This window comes from Aquarana catesbeiana, linkage group LG03 (assembly GCF_042186555.1).
Source record: "Aquarana catesbeiana isolate 2022-GZ linkage group LG03, ASM4218655v1, whole genome shotgun sequence".
Classification (NCBI taxonomy): domain Eukaryota; kingdom Metazoa; phylum Chordata; class Amphibia; order Anura; family Ranidae; genus Aquarana; species Aquarana catesbeiana.
The window spans coordinates 278,091,350-278,115,178 of NC_133326.1; the positions used below are offsets into that span (position 1 = coordinate 278,091,350).

Consider the following 23,829-nt stretch of genomic DNA (forward strand, 5'->3'; position numbering starts at 1 on the left):
CACCGATGGGCTCCCGCGATCGCTCGGGGCACATGGAGAACCCGGAACTGTGTGTGTAAACACACAGATTCCGGTTCTCTGAGGGGAGAACTGACAGATCGTTTGTTCATACAGAGTATGAACAGCGATCTGTTAGCTTCCCTGCACAGTCCCCATCCCCCTTCAGTTAGAACACACACTAGGACACACATTAACCCCTTCACTGCCCCCTAGCGTTAACTCCTTCACTGCCAGTGACATTTTTAAAGTAATCAATGCATTTTTAATCGCACTGATCGCTGTATTAATGCCAATGGTCCCAAAAATGTGTCAAAATTGTCCGACGTGTCCACCATAATGTCGCAGTCACGATAAAAATGATCGCCGACATTACTAATAAAAAAAAATATTAATAAAAATGCCATAAGACTATCCCCTACTTTGTAGACCCTATAACTTTTGCGCAAACCAATCAATATACGCTTATTGCGATTTTTTTTTTTTTTTTTTACCAAAAATATGTAGAAGAATACGTATCGGCCTAAAAGAAAAAAAGTAAAAATTAATGCATTTTTTTCAAAATTGTCGCTCTTTTTTTTGTTTATAGCGCAAAAAATAACTGCAGAGGTGATCAAATACCACGAAAAGAAAATTCTATTTGTGGGGAAAAAAGGACGTCAATTTTGTTTGGGAGCCACGTTGCACGACCGCGCAATTGTCAGTTAAAGCAGCGCAGTGCCGAATCGCAAAAAGTGCTCTGGTCTTTGGCCAGCCAAGTGGTCCGGGGCTTAAGTGGTTAAAGGGACACAGAGTGCAGAGGGGTTCAGTAGTAAGTGACGTAAAGGTTCAGGAATAATTTCAACAAAGTTCCCAGAAGCTCAACAGTAATTCCACAAACTGTCACCTGATTGTGGTTTTCTCAATCACAATGAAACTCCCTTCTTTCTGAGATTGATAGTGGCAACCAAGCGAGTCATCTTCCTCCAGATGGTGGCCCGGGGTAGCAGGACTATGATTGGTTTTAGCAGTGGTCAATGACAGTCCTCCTCCTGGAAACAGGGACCACCCCTCCTAGCAGAACACCACCCAATCTCTTCCCCATCACAAAAGCTGACGATCGCAGCCAGAGCAAAATTAGAGAACCGAACAATGTTTCCCATCCTTTACAATGTGTGGGGGTGCAGTGCCTCCCCCTCAGTGGAGGTGCTGTGTGGGGAATTCTAAAATTGGAATGCATTAGTGTCTCATGGACAATTCCCTGCGCTGCTCTGCTGATGGGCAGGGAGTCGAGTACCGGCAAAGGAGCCTTTGCGTGCCGCTTGCGACACCCATGCCGGGGGTTGCCTGCCCCTGGTTTAAAGGTATTTGGGTATGAATGGAATTTCCAGAACGAAAACAACATACACTGTTAGAAATTAGATTGTTAAAAAATATTTTTTCCATTCTGCTCCTTTGAATTTTCTCATCACTGCAGTCCAAAACAAATTTTGATTTGATCCCACTAGTCAATATAAAATCGAATGAACCTTCTGACAATGAAACTAAAGGAAAACGTGCAAATACGACAGCCAAATAGTCCCACAAGCAAGTAGACTTTTCACCACTTGTGTGCACCAACAGTCGCAAATTGCTTACCAGATTGCTTACCTCAAAAAGAAGGAGGTCTGGCTATGCTATAAGGGAGAAAACCCACATGGATGGATGGATGATGGCTTCCTAGTATGTTAAACATGGCTCATCTAACCAACAGCAGCAATCCACCATATGATAAGCCGACTCAATATATGTCAATGACAAGCAAGAGGAATAAGATCTCTCATGGTGTAGTATTAAAAAATCTTTTTTATTGTATAAGAGAATTGCTCACAAGTGTAAAGAGTAAGACAGCATCTCATCAACAGTAAATCCCGATCAGCGCCTCTGGGGCGTGATGACGTCACTGCTGTAGCTCCGCCCGACACGTTTTGCCCTATAGGACGTCCTCACTGGGGCAACAGAGTTATCTGGTGATAGACTACAGAATCCATCCCATGCTCTTCATCTCCATAGCATAGAAACTAATTGTTCTGTAGTGCAAGAGAACAGGAAGGATTCTGAGAAAATACAGGAAGTGTGCACAGGGCAACTTTACATTTCGGATAGAATATGTATTTCTTTGCACTTGCATAACAGAATTCATTCTATAGTGTGTATATAATAGATCACAAAGGAACAAATGAGAGAAGTCATTGTTAGGTTTTGCATACATTGCATACAACTTCTGGGTGCCTTTTTTTTTCTGACCTGAAAGGTAAAGTCATAATGTGCTAGTATGCATCACTTACTAGCGCATTATGTGAAACTTACCTGAAAATGAAGCCTTCCAGCGGTCCACTGTCATCATTGAAGGCCGCTTCCATCTTCACCCGTCTTCCTTCCGGGTCCGTAGACTCCAGGTGTGTGACTGGCCAGAGCCGCAATGACATGCGCGGGGGAGCCTCCGTTTAAGGCTCAGGATTCTAAAGAAATGGCCGGGTGGCCATTCCTTCAGAGCGCATGCACTGGTCACTGCATCGGCTGCAAATACAGTAAATATCTCCTAAACGGTGCACGTACAGTACCTATAGGTAAGTCTTATTATAGGCTTACCTATAAGTACAAGTCAAAGATTGAAGTTTACAACCACTTTAATGCCAGCTTTTTTTGGTTCAAAACTATATTACTGCCCACAAGGTTGTATAACTGTGTACAGATTTGTGCAGAAAGTCAGTATTTTCCTACCTGTAGGGTGGTTATCCAAGGTGCTAAAAGCTACCGGGATATTCTCGGAGCATAGCTCACAAGTAGAAATGTGAGTGTGTTGTGGGTTTTTCTTGGATGCTTTTCAAAATAAGAAAAAAAACAAGACTCTCTAAAGAAAAAAGGGAGAATGATTGATTGTTTTTAAATTTTCTAAAAAATACAAAGCAAATGGGTAGACTCGGAATATATGTTCTAGAAAAGAAAAAAAGAAAATGCTAGTTTTGTTTTTTTCCCAGTTAAACTAAGGTCAATTTATAGTGTGTTAAATGTACTAGAAGTTCAAGAGCATACCATTCATAAATCTAGGAACAGATGAAAAAAACAAACCTTAGTGTAGTGTCTGGAGCCATTTGGTGCCACAAGCTGGAAAAACATGCACACGGTTATAACCCTGACAAGCACTGAAATGTTTCATGGGTCTGTTTGTATGTTGGTCTGCAAAGTATGGAGTTAATTTTATTTTATTTTTTTAAGAAGGGCAACTTTCAGAATAACTGTGACACATACTGGGCAGTGTGCCAAAGCTGGCCCGATTTCAGACATTGTCTTCCCCCTCATTGAAGTGTCAGAAAGTAATTCATGGAACATTTGGTTGAGCTGGCTCTTTCATTGAGCTTCAGTGTGGCAAAGTCACATGAGTTCAGGACCTGAAGCAGAGTAATGCACAAAGATTTATTTACTTGAGGAACAGAGACAGTTGGGCTACAAGAATGTCTGTTTGATGTTGCTTTTACATTATTTCAGGTGTGATTAAAATTGCAGTAATGCAGGAAGAATATTATTTTAAATTTTACATTTTGTAACATAAAAAATATTGGTTACATCATTTTAAATATTTAGTTATAATGTGTAGATTTTTTTTTCAGATCTTTTGTTTATATTGCTTTAGTTCTGCTCCTTTTGGGGCTTTTTCCTAAACTGGTGTTCTTTGGCTTTGTTTTAGCTCAAATTAGTTATTCATGTAGCTTTATCTACACACAGATAAAACAGGCTAAGAAACAAAGGTGGCCATACACTGTGGAATATTAACAAGCAATGAAACAGTTTTAACAAACTGTCAGCAGTCCCCCCATTCCCAAACAAGCTTTTATGTTTGGATGTCCATAATGGGCTCCAAATGGAGATAAACTGGATCTGCCACATCACTGCTGACCAAGAGACAAGCTCTTCAAAAGCTAGCTTTGCTAAGTATCTGCTGATATGTCCGTGAAAGTTCTCATTTATGCTGGTCTCATGGTATAGTTCATAGTAGTCGGTCACACTCAACTGGACATGTTCAGTTAAATATCACTAACTATTCGCTATATCTTCTAATCTGCTCCATTTTCTTCCAGTAGCTGCCCCTAAAAGTTTTTTAAAAGGAAAAGGACAGATGCATCAAGCCTTTTGATGCTCAGTGCAGAGCTTTAGAATGCATAACTGAGGGTACTGGTTGGTGATCACCCACACCAAATTGAAGCCAGATTGCACGATAATGCCCCTGCTAATATTGCTTTATGGCAGCCATGGATTGATCACTTCCTTGCACTGACTTTTGACTCATCCCTATTGAAACCCATGATAACCTGATTTTGGTTTTCTTTGACTTCTGAGTTCTCTAGGGTCCATCTTCTGACACCCCAGGGTTCCCCTCTCCCCCTCATCGAATCCTCTTCTTTTTCCCTTCTCTATCCCTCTGTCCCTGTAATGCATGATATATTATGTTTTTGCAAAACATGGGAACCAGTGCTATGATATATGATGTTTTTCTCTTCGATTGTTAAAAATTGAAAAATCATGATACTCAGGTTGACTTAATCCTACCTATGTACTGCAGCCTAAGGGCTTCATTGCTATTGTACCTGCTGGTTCCTCAATAAAAACCTTTTTTTTTTTTTAATCTCTTTATTCATTTTAACAAGGTATGCAAGAGGCATACGCTACAGTTACAACCATAGCTACAAGTACACCACACAAGACAGTAGTTTAGCACCAATGGTTAGTACGACTCCAAAAATTGTGTTATAAGCATTCTTCTACAAGTGTTAGATGGGGATGAGACTCCATCTCCATAAGCACCGCCAAGGGATACTAGGGCACATACAAGTAATCAAACAATCTCAATTTATACAGCAAGAAGGGAAAAAAATAGTAATATTGAACAATTAATCAGACAACGTGTTCACCCAACTCCCACACACCTTGTCAAACTTGTCTGGCACACCTCTACTGACATAGGTAGCCTTATATAAGATTGTGGTCTTGTTAATTAAAGCCTTCCAGGCAAATATTGGCAGAGCCACTGGATTCTTCCATGACAAGACAATGAGTTTTCTCATATAATAAAATAATGAGAGTAGGGTGCCGTTTGTTTATCAGGGCTAAGTCGTCCACCAGGCCCAATAAACAAATTGCAATGTAAGGTTGAATATGTATAGTTGTGACGCCCAAACACGTTGCATGACATGCAACCAAAATTGTTGGATAGCCGCGCAATTCCAAAATATGTGAATTAAATCTGCCTGTGGGGCAGCACAGCGCCAACAGGCAGAGGACTGTGAGGGAAAGAACTTGGCTAAGCTGGCCGGGGTCAAATATGCCCTATGACATATTGGATAAGATAATTTCTAGCTGATAGTGATAAATTTTTGCTAACCGGACCAAATAAAAAAAAACACAGGCCTGCACTTTCCTTCAAAGGCTTTTAGATCTTGCAATCTATGGCTGGTTTCTTGCAATCTTTCTTGCAGTCAGCTTTTTGTTTTTCCCAGTATTGTACTCATTGATATCTAACTGATAGCAGAACAGTTCTTTTAAATGGACTATACACCGATCAGTCATAACTTTATGACCACGCACCTAATATTGAGTAACTTCCCCTTTTGCCAACAAAAATGCCCGTTGAGGCATGGATGCCACTAGACCTCTGAAGGTATGCTGTGGTATCTGTCACCAAGCTGTCAGTAGCAGATCATTTAAGTCCTGTACATTGCAAGGTGGGGCCTCCATGGATCAGACCTGTTTTTCAAGCACATTCCACAGATTCTCTATTGGACTAAGATCTGGAGAATTTGGAGGCCATTACCTTGAATTTGTTGTGTTCCTCAAACTATTCTTGAACCATTTTTGTAGTGTGGTAAGGTGAATTGTTCTGCTTAAAGAGGCCACTGTCAGGGAATTCAGTTTCCACGAAGGGTTGCGCCTGGTCAGCAACAATGTTTAGGTAGGTGGTACATGTCAAGGAACATTCACATGAATGACAGGACCAATGTTTCTTAGCAGAACATTAATCAAAGTAGCACGCTGCCTCAACCGGCTTGCCTTCTTCCGATACTGCATCCAGGTGACATCTCTTCCTCTGGTTAGTGACGCACCCAGGCCATCCACATGATGTAAAAGAAAATGTAATTCATCAGACCAGGCCACCTTCTTCTATTGCTCCATGGTCAAGTTCTGATGCTCATGTGACCATTGTAGGCGCTTTTGGCGGTAGACATGTGTCAGCATGGGAACCCTGACCGGTCTGCGGCAACGCAGCCTTATATACAACAAACTGTGGTACCCATTTTTCCTTCTTTAATTACATCAGCTTTAGGGACATGTTACTCACATATATATTTTTATTTATATATATATATATATATATATATATATATATATATATATTTTGATTTGAATCATTGCATATGAATGCTATATTTACTATTAGAGCAAGCAAATTGGTTTGTCGACTGCAGTATTTGCTGCTAAACTTTTTTTTTTTTAAAGAAGAAATATGTCATACTTACCTTCTCTGTGCAGTTGTTTTGCACAGAGCATCCCCAATCCTCGCAAGCGCTCCTCCCCCTTAACCAGTGCCCCCAGTAGCAAGCCACTTACTATAGGGGCACTGGTGCATGCTCACTCCCGAGCCCTGCTCTATGGGTCCATAAGACATAGTGCTGTGCTGGTGGCACTGCTGGATGTCTTCCAGTGTCAAATGGAAGTAAGCAGTATGTGTCTTTCATCTGCTGCATTAAGTTTCTGCGTCTACGGTCCGCAACGTTGACTGTTTCTTTGTGCTTCTTTAGAGGAGCTTGAACAGCACTTGTTGAAACCCCAGTCTGCTGAAATCTTTGCCTGGGAGAGACCTTGCTGATGCAGTAAAGCTATCTTGTGTCTTGTAGCAGTGCTGAGGCTTGCCATGGTGTGTGACCTGTGACATGAAACTGCCTTCCACAACCTCACCTTAGTAGCAGAGTTTGTATGTTCCTCACCCGGTTTTAGGCCTCCTGCACACCTGCTTCAATTAAAGACTGTTTCAACCTACGTATGAAATTGATGATCATTAGCACCTGCTAAAAAAATTGATGCTGGTTTGAATCCATAGGGTAGTCAAACAAAATATTGATTTGATTTAGATTCTTCTTCTGTTCACTTGCTTTGTATTTTGTAAATTTATGAAAATAAACAATATATATGAAAACATTCTTACACCATTACTTCACACCTGCCTTAAAGTGGTTCTAAAGCCTCAAGGTTTTTTACCTTAATACTTCCAATGCATGAAGATAAAAACCTTCTGTGCTGCAGGAGCCCCATCCTTTTTCTTACCTGAGACCGATCCGATCCAGCGATGTGCACAAAAGCAGCAGCTCCCACTGCTGTCTCCCTCCTCATTAAGCAGATAGCAGCCGCAGCCGCAGCCATTGACTCCTGCTGCTGTCAATCAAATGTTGTGAGGAGGGGGCAGGGCAGAGTCTACCGGTATGTGTTAATAGATGTAGACTGGACAGCTTGGGAGCAAGCACGCCCGGGTGCCCCCGGGGAAAGTGGCTTTGCCTGGGAGCACTCGCCAAATATATTAAAAGGAAAAAATGTAAGCATTTCTGTTTAGCTGAATTTTCTATTCAGTGGTTATGCCGACATATTGTTGAAAGTTTTCTGTAGAGATTCAGTTGGAGACCTCACAAGTACAACCGTTTGAATGGGTTTTTATTAAACAAAGGTAAAAAAATATATACCCAAGTACTTGAATGATAAGTGTACAAAGCAGAACTTGTTGAACTATTTTATACAATCTAAACATGCTTATTTGGTGAATTTGGAGGGTCATTTGCATATGTGAGTTTAATATTTGTGACCTGCGGGATTAATTTTTTTTTTTTTTCTTGCAGCCACAACAAGAGAAAAAATCTAGTCAGGTAAGAATAATTTATGTATACCTTTTTGTTAGCATGTCTGAATAAGTCAGTTTTTGTCTGTTATGGTCGCCATAGAATAAGCTTGCATTGGCATGTAGCTGCCAGTCAAGTCAAGCAAAAACTTTATTAGATTTTTATGGAAGTTTTAGGCCTCATGTACACTGCTGCTGGTAAACGGACGTTCAGAGGCAGTTGGCTGTTGCCCCTGAACTCATCCAATGTTATCTTATGTGTACATGTACACAGGTTTGTTTAATGTCGTTTTTAGGCAGTTGAGTTTAGAGGCCTTTTTTGGAAAGCAAAAAAATGAGTTCAGACGCTGAGTTTAGAGGCATTTCAAGCGCCAAACGCTTCTAAACGCGGTAACTCGCGTTTAGCCACGTTTCATTTACAGGCGTTTTTCATTTTTGGCTATTTTGAAAAAAAATTAAAAAAACATTTTTTTCTTCAAACACTTCTAAACACAAATGCGGCAAAACGGACGTTTTAAACGTGGGTTACTATCTGTCAAATTAAATCGTTAGGAGAGGTTATAAAAACGTCCCATGTACATTAAGCCTTACTCTTTATCTTTGTGACACCAGGACAATAAATGCAGGGAATTGGGAAGCATTGCTTACCATAGCCAGTACATCCTCCTTCTCTCTGCTGCTTGGCACCACAGTGGTTGATGGGACACGTTTCCGGGAAATCCTCTTCTTCAGCCTAACTGAGATAATGGCATACCTCCGAGATAGGCAAAAACTAGCCGGGGGGCGGAGAATGGACAACACTTTCTGTAAAGCACAGAGACCAGCTGGGTGCAAGGCTCTGTATGCCGGCAGTCAGAATTGATCCATATGTCAGGTGTCTCGGCGGTGCTTACAGTGGACTGTGATTAATGCTGCCTGTGCCTCTCCAGCATATCGTGAGCGCATTTATTGTTCTGTGTCTAAATTTATTATATGAGTTGAATAAATTGTGAATTAACTTACTGTACCGTAATACTCTTTTGCTCCCTTTATCCTACCTTATCACATAGAAGTGGAAGGCTAGGTAGACATTTAAGCAAGTAAAAAGGTAAGCAACAATTTAAAATATTTTTTTCAAGTTATGCTTTGTGAATGAGAACAAATATAAATTAGATGATATCCCATTTGTCTGCAAAAGTGTAAGCAGTCGTACAAAGAATTTTTAACATAAGCAGATACAGTAACTGTATTACTGGTTACTCTGCTCAGTTAAAATCCATTTGTAGTGATCTCCTTATAAAGTTGCCTGCATTATGAACACAGACCATTTTGATTACTCTTTGCCATCTGCAATCTGTATGTTAACATTTCCTGGCAAGATTACCTATGCAAAGGATATGTTAATGTACACTCTCCCCCTTTAATAACCAGCATTTTGGGATGTGTTGTTCTCAATCCAGCTATCAGTGACACCTGGGTGCTGACTAAAGATTAGGAATGAATCAAAGTAGTTCCCAAATGATGTGGTCACTATGTGAGCTCTGATAAAGTGATCACATGCAGACTGAAGGCTCCCTTGACAAAAAATAAATCCTTCAGGCCGTAGATGGAACACAGATCTTTTGGTTGCAGTGTTCATCTGCAGCCATGTAATTTCCAGTTTAGCTGTCAGATACAGTTGCACTAGTAAAATAATTTAAAAAATAGAAAAAAAATAAAATATACAATTTTAACAATTTTTGGTGCATTTGTAAGCCTAGAATAATAACGGAGCAATTTTTTAAAAACAGTGTACCAAACAAAGTACTTACCGTGTGTGTATATGACAAGATGTTAGCTATGTAGCTGTGGATTTTACAAACAATGATGTTGTCTGATTACATTTATATGATGTGTAAATTCTGTACACTTCACGCCCTTAGGACATATCATGTACATACTTAGGTTATTGTGGTTAAATGGCTGCAGCCATAATCTCGGTGTCAACATTTTCAGCTGCCAATAGGCTTTTGTGACCTAAGCGCTCTATAGCCACCCGATCACTTCTACAGGGCACAAAAGGGGGACCTGCCCCCACGTGATGTAAGGATTTCATCACTTCAGTTTGTTTTTACCAGCTTGCAAAGCATCTGATCAAACCCATCTCAGTTTGATCAGATGCTTTTGGGGGCAATAAAGAGTACCATCTTACTCTCAGGGTCTTTGATTAAAAAAAATATATAAATTCAAAACCGTACACAATTTCACGTAAAAAACAGTCTGTGACTGAATATACCTGCACACTACAAAATATATTTATTCTGTGTTTACAAAGAATCATTAAAAAAATTCACTAATTACATAAATATAAACTACAATCAAAAGTTAATTCATACAATTGTTCATAAAACATATGTGAAACATGAAGTCCACAAACAGTGTCCAAAAATAGCCCAAAGGGCTGCTAATGCATGGTATGAAACTTATGCATGGAAATCAAGTATTCATTGCTCCCATCTTTTGAAAATGCTAAAAGTGCCAGGTTGATACAGAAAATATATGATCTCTGCATTATAGAGCTCCAATGTGCTTGTGAAAAGGGTTAAACCCAGCCAGACACACTGTATGTTTCCACATTTACCGTATTACCAAAAGTATTGGGATGCCTGCCCTCACACACACACATGAACTTAAATGGCGTCTTAGTCCCTAGGGTTTAATATTGAGTTGGTCCACCTTTTGCAGCTATAACAGCTTCAACTCTTCTGGGAAGGCTGTCCACAAGGTTTAGGAGTGTGTCTATGGGAATGTTTGACCGTTCTTCCCAAAGCGCATTTGTGAGGTCAGACACTGATGTGGATGAGAAGGCCTGGCTCTCAGTCTCCACTCTAATTCACCACAAAGGTGTTCTATCGGGTTTAGGACTCTGTGCAGGCCAAGTTCCTCCACCCCAAACTCGCTTGTCTTTATGGACCTTGCTTTGTGCACTGGTGCGCAGTCATGTTGGAACAGGAAGGGGCCACCCCCAAACTGTTCTCACAAAGTTGGGAGCATAACATTTTCCAAACTGATGCCTTAGGAGTTCCCTTCACTGGAACTAAGGGGCCAAACCCTACCCCTGAAAAAAAAACCCCACACCATAATCCCCTCTCCACCAATGATTTGGATCAGAGCACAAAGCAAGATCTATAAAGACATAGATGAGCGAGGGTGGGCTCAATATTGAACCCTACAGACCAAGACTGGGGTGCCATTAAAGTTCATGTGCGTGTAAAGGCAGGCGTGCCAATACTTTTGGTAATATGGTGTATTTCTCCTGGAATACAGCAAATATCCTATAATGCACAGCTCACCTCATGTGTAATAGGAGAAGAAGACGACCAACATAGGGTGATAACGCTAAAATATCATATAGCATTTGTGCATTGAAGTCAAACCTTTGGTGCTCCCAACTTTCGAAACCACCAGAAGTGCCAGCTTCCTACCAAAAATATATGATATGCTGCATTATTTAACCTGGACAGTTAGGTATTTCTAACTTCTGATCACGAAAGGGTAAAGGTAGATCTAAAGCCAAAACTTGGATTGTCCATTTCTTTCTGTTTCGCAACATGTTTACTAGGGCACAGACAGCAATATAAACCCAACAGAGGATCTAACTCATGGGTGCTCAACCTGTGGCCCTCCAGCTGTTGCAAAACTACAAGTCCTATGAATCATTGCTAGCCACTGTCAAATACTGTCACTGTCAGCTTCACTGCTACATACAAATGGGGCTAGTGGAGGAACTGCCCTTACTACATCTAATCAGATTGACAGCTCATACTGTACATCTGTCGCTTTATGAGATAAACTCTTATTTCCAAACAAGTTAAGAAAATCCCATATACACTCCTTTGTTTGATTTAACTGGGCTGGTATTTATCAGATTTGCCTGAAATGAAAGCAAAATAGTTTTTTCATCTAGTTACTGTTTGTGAAATCTTGCCTGACATCCCTAGTTGTTACTAAAAGGATGTTGGACACAAATTGTAAACTTCATAAGCCATGTTCAGTCAGCACCACAGTTCTTTTGTTTTAAATGAGTTTCCCTTTAAAGGAGAAGAGTTCAGACTCAAAACTAACAAGGACATGAGCTCATAAGGACTTCCTAATCTGAACAGTGTAAGGAAATAGTGATAAATTATGTAAACATGCAGACTACATGGAAGTTCATGGAGGATAATGTATATCTTAAACCCATTAACAGGAATCTTTCTTTTTTTTCATCTATTTCCTTAAGAATATCCCTTTTTATCTATTTTCCATGTGGTAGTGTGAAATTATTTTGAAGTTGATGCTGTTTCCGACAATACAGATTGGTGTTTCACGCTTCTATTGACAGTTTAGTTTATTTTCTAGTTCATGTAAATTAATCTTATTTGAACCACATTTTTCTATTTTTTTTTTCTTTCAACGAATTCCCTTGAAGTAAAATTAGGCATCAATCTCTTAGCTATTTTTTCACAGGTTTTGAACAAGATTTTCTTTGAATTTGAAGGGTATTTTGTCCCGACTGCATGTTTTAAGTCTTTCTATAGATGTTTGATAGAATTCAGATCAGGGCTCATGGAAGACCTTTTGGTTTTGGTTTTGTTTTTTTTTGGGTGCATTTAGGTATGTGTATTGCGTCATTATCTTGTTGGAGGACCCATCACTTGCAACTGGGAGTGAGCTTCCTGACACCGAGCAGTACAATTAGATCCTAAATTATTTGATAATTTGGAGATTTTATTGTGCCCTACAAAGATTCAAGGCATTCCCATAATATAACCAAGCCACCTTTTCCAGCAGGTATCCTGTTTTTATTTGAAAGCTTTGGTTTTTTTTTTGTATGTGAGCATAAAGCTGATGTGACTTGCCAAAAAGCTCCAGTTTTGTCTCATCTGTCCAAAGAACATTCTTCCAGAAGCATTGTGGCTTGTCAATGTTTTTTGCAAATTCTGGTCTGGATTTTTTGTGTGTGTGATCAGAGACTTGTGATGTAGGTTAGATCAGACACTTATTTACTTTGACCGTGGAGTTTAGCTTGTATCTTTTTAGACGTTGTCCTTGGCTTTTTGTCTACCATTCACACTTTACTTTTGTTCAACCTGGGGTCAATGGTCCTCTTGCTGACACATCAAGCAAAGTTGGCTACACTAACAAAGACCGTAAAGCTAATATTTGCAACTGTTGCTTCTGGAACATCAAGTTGCTTGTAGATGATCGTATAGCCTTTACCTCTGACATGCTGGGCTATAATTTTCAATCTGATCTTCTCAGACAACTCTCCATTGCTTTCTCTGGTCTGTGTTCCGTATGATGAATACAATGATACTAAACAGACCACTTTTCTTTATTTAAATAGGCTGACTGATTACAAGATTTAAGACTTGAGGCAAATGACATAAAAGTTTCTAATATCACTGAACCAAATATAACCTTTTTAGAGGTACCAACAAATCTGTCCATGCCATTTTGGAATAGCTTTCTAGAATAAGCAATCATTTTTCTTTTCACACATTCTTTGCTTTACTCTGATATACCAAATGCATGCCGATTTACGTGAAATTATTGTTTTTTATGTAATCACTTTTCATAAATAATAAATACTTACTTATTTCAATGAGCTTGCAATCTTCCAGCATTTTTTTTAGGTTTGTATAGTTAAAGTGGTTGTAAATGCTGAAGTTTTTTTTTACCTTCATGGATTATATCCATGAAGGTAAAAAGTCTCTGTGTGCTGCTCCCACCAAAGCCCCCCTAATATTCACTTGAGCCACCTCTCGATCCAGCGATGTGCACGAGATACTCGGCTGTCCCGGGTGTCTCTCTCCTCATTGTCAATTACAGCCAGTGAGCCAATGAGGAGGAGAGCGGGGGGGGGGGGAGCCAGGCCGGCAGGGGACCCGAGAAGAGGAGGATCGGGGCTGCTCTGCAAAACCACTGCACAGAGCATGTAAGTATAACATATTTATTTTATTTTTGTAATTCAAACTTTTAATGTCGGTTTAATAGACTTGTCCATCAAGTTCAACCAAAGTTAATATAATTACTTTTTGATTGGTCATTTACAAGTACATTGCTAGCCATTCATTATTTTCACTTTTTATTATCAGGTTATTTAGCCTAATATTCATACTGTAAGAAAAGAAAAATCTGTATTTATGTACAGTTGCAATAAAAAGTATGTGAACCCTTTTGGAATGATATGGATTTCTGCACAAATTGGTCATAAAATGTGATCTGATCTTCATCTAAGTCACAACAATAGACAATCACTGTCTGCTTAAACTAATAACGCACAAAGAATTAAATGTTACCATGTTTTTATCGAACACACCATGTAAACATTCACAGTGCAGGTAGAAAAAGTATGTGAACCCCTAGACTAATGAGATCTCCAAGAGCTAATTGGAGTGAGATTGGAGGTGTTGGTTACAGCTGCCCTGCCCTATAAAAAACACACACCAGTTCTGGGTTTGCTTTTCACAAGATGCATTGCCTGATGTGAATGATGCCTCGCATAAAAGAGCTCTCAGAAGACCTATGATTAAGAATTGTTGACTTGCATAAAGCTGGAAAGGGTTAAAAAAATATCTCCAAAAGCCTTGCTGTTCATCAGTCCACAGTAAGACAAATTGTCTATGAATGAAGAAAGTTCAGCACTGCTGTTACTCTCCCTAGGAGTGGGCGTCCTGTAAAGATGACTGCAAGAGCACAGTGCAGACTGCTCAATGAGGTGAAGAAGAATCCTAGAGTATCAGCTAAAGACTTACAAAAGTCTCTGGCATATGCTAACATCCCTGTTAGCGAATCTACGATATGTAAAACACTAAACAAGAATGGATTTCATGGGAGGATACCACAGAGGAAGCCACTGCTGCCCAAAAAAAACATTGCTGCACGTTTAGTTTGCACAAGAGCACCTGGATGTTCCACAGCAGTACTGGCAAAATATTCTGTGGACAGATGAAACCAAAGTTGAGTTGTTTAGAAGAAACACACAACACTATGTGTGGAGAAAAAGAGGCACAGCACACAACATCAAAACCTCATCCCAACTGTGAAGTATGGTGGTGGGGGCATCATGGTTTGGGGCTGCTTTGCTGCGTCAGGGCCTGGACGGATTGCTATCATCGAAGGTAGAATGAATTCCCAAGTTTATCAAGACATTTTGCAGGAGAATTTAAGGCCATCTGTCCACCAGCTGAAACTCAACAGAAGATGGGTGTTGCAACAGGACAACGACCCAAAGCATAGAAGTAAATCGACAACAGAATGGCTTAAACAGAAGAAAATACGCTTTCTGGAGTGGCCCAGTCAGAGTCCTGACCTCAACCCGATTGAGATGCTGTGGCATGACCTCAAGAAAGTGATTCACACCAGACATCCCAAGAATATTTCTGAACTGAAACAGTTCTGTAAAGAGGAATGGTCAAGAATTACTCCTGACCATTGTGCACGTCTGATCTGCAACTACAGGAAGCGTTTGGTTGAAGTTATTGCTGCCAAAGGAGGTTCAACCATTTATTAAATCCAAGGGCTCACATACTTTTTCCACCTGCACTGTGAATGTTTACATGGTGTGTTCAATAAAAACTTGGTAACATTTAATTCTTTAAATTCTTCAGACTGTGATTGTCTATTGTTGTAAATTAGATGAAGATCAGATCACATTTTATGACCAATTTGTGCAGAAATCCATATCATTCCAAATGGGTTCACATACTTTTTATTGCAACTGTATGTATGTATGTATGTATGTATGTACAATGTCTTTATGCAGGACATGGCCACAATATATGTAAAAGACAGATATGGCGTTCCTGTTTATTATGGATGACATGTGGCCTTAAGTGATGGGCTTCCCATGATTCAGTCAGGTATTGTTTACCAGTCAGCCAGTACTGGACATTGGGTATAGTGGTTAACTTAAAGTAGATGTAAACCCAGTCGCTAAACTCTCATGGTAGTATAATTTGAAAAGTTGTATTTACTATAATTTCATTAAATGAAAGGTGTAAACAGCAAGCGCATACTAGAAAGATAAAAAATACTTCATTTTAAAAGAGCATATATCCAAGGTTTAGGTCTGTTCTCCAATATTTAGACTGGGAGGAAATATTGTCATTAAAGAATACAGAACAGAAATGGGAATTCAAACATCCTGCAAAATATATTCCCATGGGCAATACCTTTAAAAGGCTAAAAATAAAACCTATGTGGCTCACGGGCAAAGTTAAAAAAAAAGCTGTAAATAATGAAGGAACACTATTATCATTTAAAGAAGCTAACAGATTATGTAAAAGGGAAATCAAGCCTGCAAAAATCCAAAACAAATGACAAGTTGCAAAAGGGAGTAGGAGAAATCCTCAAAAAATATTTATATTAATAGTAAAAAAAAAAAAAGTCAGGTCTGAGAATTTAGGTCCTTTACAGGATAATTTAGAGTTGATAACTAGAGACAAATAGAAGGCAAATTTAGTAAATACTTTCTTCATCTCTGTGTATACAAAGGAAAATTGGAGATCCTCATATTGGGGATAGTATAGACATAGCTCCAAATGATCCACATAGGCTCAACCAGCAACCAGTTTAACATAGTGAAAAATTGACTCAACCTTTCTGTTGTGTGTCTCTGTGTGCCACACGATGCATAGAGAAGAGAAAGAGCAGCAAAGAATTGTCTGAGGATTTGAGAACAAAAATTGTTGAAAAGCATGGACAATCTCAAGGTTACATCCAAAGTCCATCTCCAGAGATCTTATTGTTCCTGTGTCCACTGTGCGCAACATTGTGAAGAAGTTTACAGCCCATGGCACGATCGCTAATCTCCCTGGGCATGAACGAAATAGAAAAATTGACCAAAGATTTAGCCCAAACTTACCTGAGGAAACCAAAATCTTTTTGTAAGAATGTGCTGTAGGCAGACGAAACAAAATTACAGCTTTTTGATAAAGCCCATTCTACTGTTTTCAGAAAAAGAAATGAGGCCTTTAAAGAAAAGAATACAGTCCCTACAGTCAAACATGGTGGAGGTTCACTGATGTTTTGGGGTTGCTTTGCTGCTTCAGGCACTGTATGTCTTGACTGTGTGCATGGCATTATCAAATCTGAAGACTACCAAAGAATTCTGAGGTGCAAGTGTCAGAAAGATGGGTCTCTATCAGAAGTCTTGGGTCTTACAGCAGGTCAATGACCCAAAGCACACGTCAAAAAGCACCCAAAAATAGTTTAAGACAAAGAGAGTACTGAACTGGCCAGCAGTGAGTTCAGATCTAAATTCCATAGGGCAGCTGTGGAAAGATCTCAAAATAGTAGTTGGGAAATAGAACCTTTCCAATCTGAGAGGCCTGGAGCAGTTGGCGAAGAAGAAGAGTGGTCCAAAATTCCAGTAGAGAGGTGTAAGAAACTCATTGATGGTTACAGAAAGCAATTGATTTCAGTTAATTCTTCCAAGGGGTGTGCTAACAGATATTAAATTGAGGGTGCCAATAATTTTGCCCAGTCCATTTTGTGGAGTTTTGTGCGGAATGTGTCAAATTTGGCTTTTTGTTTCTCCACTTTTTAGTGTCATACAATACAAAAAACAAATAAACATGAGAATGCCTAAACATTTGTAATTGCAACAGTTTTCTGGGCAAAGTGGTGCATTATCTGACAGAAATGCAGGGGTGCCAATATTTTTGACCATGACTGTATGTGCGGGCCGGCTGCAGTGCATTTTCAAAAAAGAGTCCTGTACGATTTTCAGTCCAGTTCAAGTGCGATTTCAAGTGTCATACACTTTAAAAATTTGCACCTGAACCTGTGAATGAAACCGCACAGGATTCCTTTGAAAAAACATAATGAAACCAAGCCTAAAAGTGCTTGCATACATGAAATCTGAACAAAGCACCTCCTTCTATACTGTGTACTTGACTCTATCCAAAGCTCTGTGTGTGATTTCTCTCTGCTAACTTGTTCTTCTGTTATCTGCATGAGTTACTTCTGACAGCTTTTCCGACACCAAGTAAGAAAAAGTGGTGGGGGAGAGAGCTCCAGCACACAGCCTGTGATTGACAGCCAAACGTTGTGCATGTTCTCCATGTAGTATGAGGAGGGGTGTGTCCCTTCCCTCCAATCAGGGCTTGGAGTTCTTCCCCCTGAGCTGTGTAGTGTGTGAATTCAGATCCACACCCCTTGCTTTGTGCTGCTGAGAGATGTTGACAGATTCAATGTTAACCCCCTGTGTTGTAGAAGGATGTACAGGACACATGGCTGCAGATAATTACGTAGGTACAATTTATGTAGAAGGATATGTTTAATCTCTGTGTATCATCTGAGGCTAGTCACAATGCTTTAGCAAACTCTCGGGACCCATTTACATCGGAAACCACGCATATCTGCATGTACATTGATCCACATAAGAGGCGCCTTTTTTACGTGTGCTTGTGGTGTGTTTTCCCTAAGCTTTTTTAGGGGCTTATCTGCTTGCATTTCCATTGAGACCACTTTCTTTCTCTTTGAGCTTTTATGTGTACTGCAATGTGTTGTGTTTACATTAATTGTTTGCCTTGTGAAAAAAATGGAGCTTGCTGTACTTTTTTTTTTTTTTTCACTGCACTGCAATTGTTTGAACTGTACCCCATGAAGAAAATTGAGTTTGAAATCTTTTCAAATGTATTAAAATAAAAAATGAAAAGATCATATGTACATAAGTATTCACAGCCTTTGTCATGACTCTCGAAATTGAGCTCAGGTACATCCCGGTTTCCACTTGAGATTTTTCTACAAGTTGATTGGAGTCCACCTGTGGTAAATTCAGTTGATTGGACATAATTTCGAAAGGCACACGCCTGTCTATATAAGGACCCACAGTTAACAGTGCATGTCAGAGCAAAAACCAAGCCATGAAGTCCAAGGAATTGTCTGTAGACCTCAGAGACAGGATTATATTGAGGCACAGATCTGGGGAATGGTACAGAAAAATTTCTGCAGCATTATAAGTCCCAATGAGCACAGTGGCCTCCATCATCCATAAATGAAAGAAGTTTGGAACTTCCAGGACTCTTCCTAGAGCATGCTACCCAGGCCAAACTGAGAGGTCGGGGGAGAAGGGCCTTGAGGCAGGGAGGTGACAAAGAACCAGATGGTCACTCTGACAGAGCTCCAGCGTTTCTCTGTGGAGAGAGGAGAACTTTCCAGAAGAACAATCATCTCTGCATCACTCCACCAATCAGGCCTGTATGGTAGAGTGGTCAGACGGAAGCCACTCCTCAGTAAAATACACATGACAGCCTGCCTGCCTACCTGGTGTTTGCCAAAAGCCACCTGAAGGACTCAGACCATAAAAAACTAAATTCTTTGGTCTGATGAAACAAAGATTGAACTCTTTGGCCTGAATTGCAAGCATCATGTCTGGAGGAAACCAGGCACCGCTCATCACCTGGCCAATACAATCCCTACAGTGAAGCATGGTGGTGGAAGCATCATGCTGTGGGGATGTTTTTTAGCTGGAGCAACTAGGAGACTAGTCAGGATTGAGGGAAAGATGAATGCAGCAATGTACAGAGACCTCCTTGATGAAAACCTGTTCCAGAGAGTTCTGGACCTCAGACTGGGGCGAAGGTGCATCTTCCAACAGGACAATGAACCTAAGCACACAGCCAAGATAACAAAGAAGTGGCTATGGGACAACTCTGTGAATGTTCTTGAGTGGCCCAGCACCGATCCTCCCCATCCAACCTGATCCAAGATGGAGCTTGAGAGGTCCAGCAAAGAAGAATAGGAAAAACTGCCCAAAAATAGGTATGCCAAGCTTGTAGCATCATACCCAACGACTTCAGGCTGTAATTGGTGCCAAGGGTGCTTCAACACAGTATTGAGCAAAGGCTGTGAATACTTATGTACATGTGACTTTTTTTTTCTTAGTTTTTTTTTTTTTTTTTCTTAATACATTTGCAAAGATTTCAAACAAACTTCTTTCACGTTGTCATTATGGGGTATTGTTTGTAGAATTTTGAATTTAATCTATTTTGGAATAAGGCTGCAAAATAACAAAATGGGAAAAGTGAAGCGCTGTGAATACTTTCCAGATGCACTGTACTGTAAGTTGTGAAGCTATGTGTTGCTGAGATATAAAGTGACACACAGGATTCCTTCACAGTGGTTCCAGACCTTCATTTTCACACACAAGTGTACAGGATTGACATTTTCCAGCTTCGTTTTCCAAGCAGTTTATAGAATGGTCTTTTGTTGGTTTAGCAAACTTCCAGAGTGTCGGGACTGGAGTAAGGCACTAGAGCACTGTACACTATCTTCATATAATTTACTTATATTTTCGATGTGCTGTGTATGTGTGGTACACGCCGACTACCAGCTAACTGTTCACAAAGGGGAACGTCAAAGAGTAAATGTGAATCTGGTGTATGAGAGTGGTGACCCTCACATTATAGATAAAGGAATATCTATTGGCTGGGGCATCCCCTGCTTTCATGCATCGAGAGACTCCATTTTAATAAAAAAAGAGGAGGAAGTAAAAATATCAAGAATGACACTAAAAAGAGGGAAAGAGGGGGAGGGGGAGATGAGAAGGTAATTTTCTATAGTTTCCATTAAATTGTTAATGCTTAGTGTATATTGGTCCTTTTTGTGGTTTTTATGTGGTGAGACGATTGGGGGAGAAGGCTATATATGAATGTGTGCCAGATAGTGGCTTCTTGGCCTCTGGTTATTAACACCGGGATGAGAAATGAATCAAACCAGACCCCCATCCACAAGCTAGTCCATATGTCTCAAAGGTGGAAACATTCCTTGTGTTTTGATTTCTTGTTTTTACTAAATTCATGTCCATGTCTTGGTCTGCTGATGTTCCCAGCAGGTCTTTCACTGTTTATTTTGAAATCCTCTCCCACTGGGTGGTGAACCACTCACTGAAAAAGAAAAAAACACCTTATCCACATGTTTTTAGTACTAGACATCACTAATTCGGTAGCAAAACCATTGCAAAGCTAGACATGTCATGTTTATCATGTGAAAATGTAAGCAGTGTATGAATAGCTTACAAACTGGCTAATGGCTATGACAAAAGTAATTACAAAGCAGTAATAATGTTTTATTCTACAGTGTAATGATGTTACTGCACTGGCAGAGACCATTGTACTGTATGCTTTGTACTGTCTCCCAGGCTTTCCCCATAGCATTCTATGGAACAGAGATTAACTTGACCCTGGAGAGAGACTACCAAGTCCAACAACCAGCCTGGCCATCTGTCAGCCTGTTCTGTGAGGATTGCTTGTTAAAGCAGTGTTGTAAGAGGTTTAGTAACATATAACAACCAGACATTTGTCCCTCACCAGTTTGAGGAAGGGCGGGGGAGGGGGGGGGGGGGTGACCTCAGTAGTATCTTTATAATGTGCTTAATGTGAATCTGATCGTTTCCTTTTAAGCGAATTCAGTAACAACTTTATCATTTCTTTTTAAATAAATGATTACGTTATGTTCTGGGCTGCAGAAAGAAAATATGTGATAATGCAGCAGAGCTGAAAGCAAGCATCAAATAGCATTGTGGAAAATAAATCAGAAGTATTACTTTTAATATTTAGCAGTAAGTAATAGTACATAATTGATGATGCTGAATAGGTCTTGTTGAACACAGAAAATGCCAGAGCACAAAGGGTTCTTAGAGAACGCTACCTATCCCTGCTTCTCTCAGCCTCACAATACCCCCACCTAAAGAATGTTCCTTGCATTGCTGCAGTGTTCATTTTCTTTGTGAATTGGTTGTGGAAGTGACTGTGCAAGCTGTTCAGTGTTCAGCAGCCCTCATGCCTGGTACTCATAAAAACATCACTGTGCACTTCCACTTTGAAAGGCCCTTTTATGTTACTTTGCTGAAGTCCCTTTCCAATGGTTAAATACCTTGACCTGGAAGCTGCAGCCTGGCCTTCCAACATAGCTAGATTTTAATGAGGTGTGTATCTATGTCTCTTGGTTACAGATTCTCTCCCATTTTTTCAGAACTCTTCCTTTTAAAGATCTAAAATGCGGATCGTTTTATAGTAAGCAATGTGGCATATATAACATTAAGGAACATAGCTAATGGCAGTCTGCATGATGTTCGGTAAAAAAACCTCTATAGGCTGGATCCAGCTGCCCGCATGCTAAATGTTCCATGTTAGAGTGCGGGCAGCTGTCAGTTTTTACCAGTAGTGAGCTGCTTGGGGTAACAAAGTGACACTTTACGTATGTCTCCACACAGTGGTGCCGTGTACTGCTGTGTGTTGACATGTGGTGCTTCCCTGTATGTTGCGGTAAAATGCTACATGTTTTCATTTTACCGCAGCTCACCACACCTCCCATCTGTGTTGCAGTTACAGTAGTTTTCTATGTGCCCCAGCAGTGACTAGCTTTTAAACAGTGCAGAAAACCACCAGTCACTGCACTGTGTAAACAAGACCTTACTGAGCACAGACTGCTTGATATTTTTTTCAGCAAAAATATATAGTAGGTTTCAAGCAAGAATACCCACTTTTCACATATCTAAACCCTAGGACAAAAATGTAATCTATTGCAGCTTACCATTCCTTAGATTAGGTGGCTGAATCCCTTTTATTTTTACCTGATAATCCTGCCAGTAACATCTTGCTGAATTGTATCTATGGATAAGCACCTCTAAAAGATCTTTAAAGCTGAACTCCGGGAAGAAGAAAACCCCCCCACCCCCCTGTATTGGGGCTCACACCACACTGCAAGGATGAAATGCTAACTTATACCTAGGGTACCAGTAAAAACGTCTTTTACTTTCCTAATGCCTTGCTTCTGCAGAAATTCTCTAAGCCATCCTACTGGCCCCTACAGGCTTTTTCCTTAAGGTGCTCCAGAGGTTGCAAGCACTCTGATGTCATCAAATACAATGCGGAGTTAATAGCATGCTTGTAAGTTACAAAATGTAACTGGCCATAACACTATATAATTTAGAAATATTTCCATTACATGGACTATGCTGCTGTCTTAGGCCCCTTTCACATGACAAGCCTGCTCGGATCCACCTGTCCGTTTTTCAGGCGGGTCCGAGCAGACCATCCATTGACTCCTATGGGGAAACAGATGTCAGTGGAGATGTGTCTGCTGACACCCGTCTGCCATCCGATCCGCTAAAATCAGACGTATGGCGATACGTTCGCCATTCGTCTTGGCGGATCAGCTGAGATCTGTTGAAAACAGACATGCTGTCAATTTTCGTCCGATCTCTCCATAGGAATCAGTGGCACTCTGACAGGCCCCTCCCCGCTCAGTGAGCAGAGACGGACCTGTCATCCGCTGGCTCAGCAGAGATCAACGGAGAGATCTCCTGCTGAGCTGGCGGACTCCGCTGAGTGGATCTGCCTCGTTTGAATGAGGCCTTATACCTAGTAGTGATCAAACATAAAACTGTAAAATCTATATTTTGTTAAATGAATCCAGCAAGAGTCAAACTTTTTCTACGGTATTTTCTACGGCACTTCATAACGTCTAAAACAAAGAAATATACCAGCAAATATCCTTGTGTTATGATAAAGAGTAACAAAATGTGCATTTACAATTTTATTTTATTTTTAGGAACCTGGAAAGCATTGCACCAGTGATCAGGAGATTTCTGGTACCATGCAGGACTCCTACAGACTGTCATGCCCTGTACACATGACCGGTTTTTCCATCGGAATAATTTCTGAAGGTTTTTCTGATGGAGTTCCGACGGAATTCCGCTCAAGCTGTCTTGCAAACACACGGTCCACCAAATTCTGACCGTCCAGAACGCCGTGACGTACAACACGTACGACGGGACTAGAAAACGGAAGTTCAGTAGCCAGTAGCCAATAGCTTCCATTTAGTACTTGCTTCAGAGCATGCGTTGTTTTTGGTACGTCGGAACAGCATACAGACGAGCGTTTTTTTCCCCGATAGGAATTGGTTCCGTCTGAAATATTTAC

At 40.3% G+C, this 23,829-nt stretch overlaps 1 protein-coding gene across 3 annotated transcripts in view; it reads left to right on the forward strand.

Annotated features, from left to right (window-relative positions):
- HMGA2 (high mobility group AT-hook 2) overlaps window positions 1-23,829 on the forward strand; it is a 136,390-nt gene that overhangs the window by 104,240 nt on the left and 8,321 nt on the right. Inside the window, exons 4-5 of one of the 3 annotated variants that reach the window (XM_073620132.1) lie at window positions 7,896-7,922; window positions 8,944-8,981. In XM_073620132.1, the coding sequence (XP_073476233.1) occupies window positions 7,896-7,922; window positions 8,944-8,961 (45 nt within the window). In that variant the 3' untranslated portion in view covers window positions 8,962-8,981. Of the gene's footprint in view, window positions 1-7,895; window positions 7,923-8,943; window positions 8,983-23,829 lie in introns of those variants that run through there. The other 2 variants (XM_073620133.1, XM_073620130.1) reach the window with 2 other exon arrangements.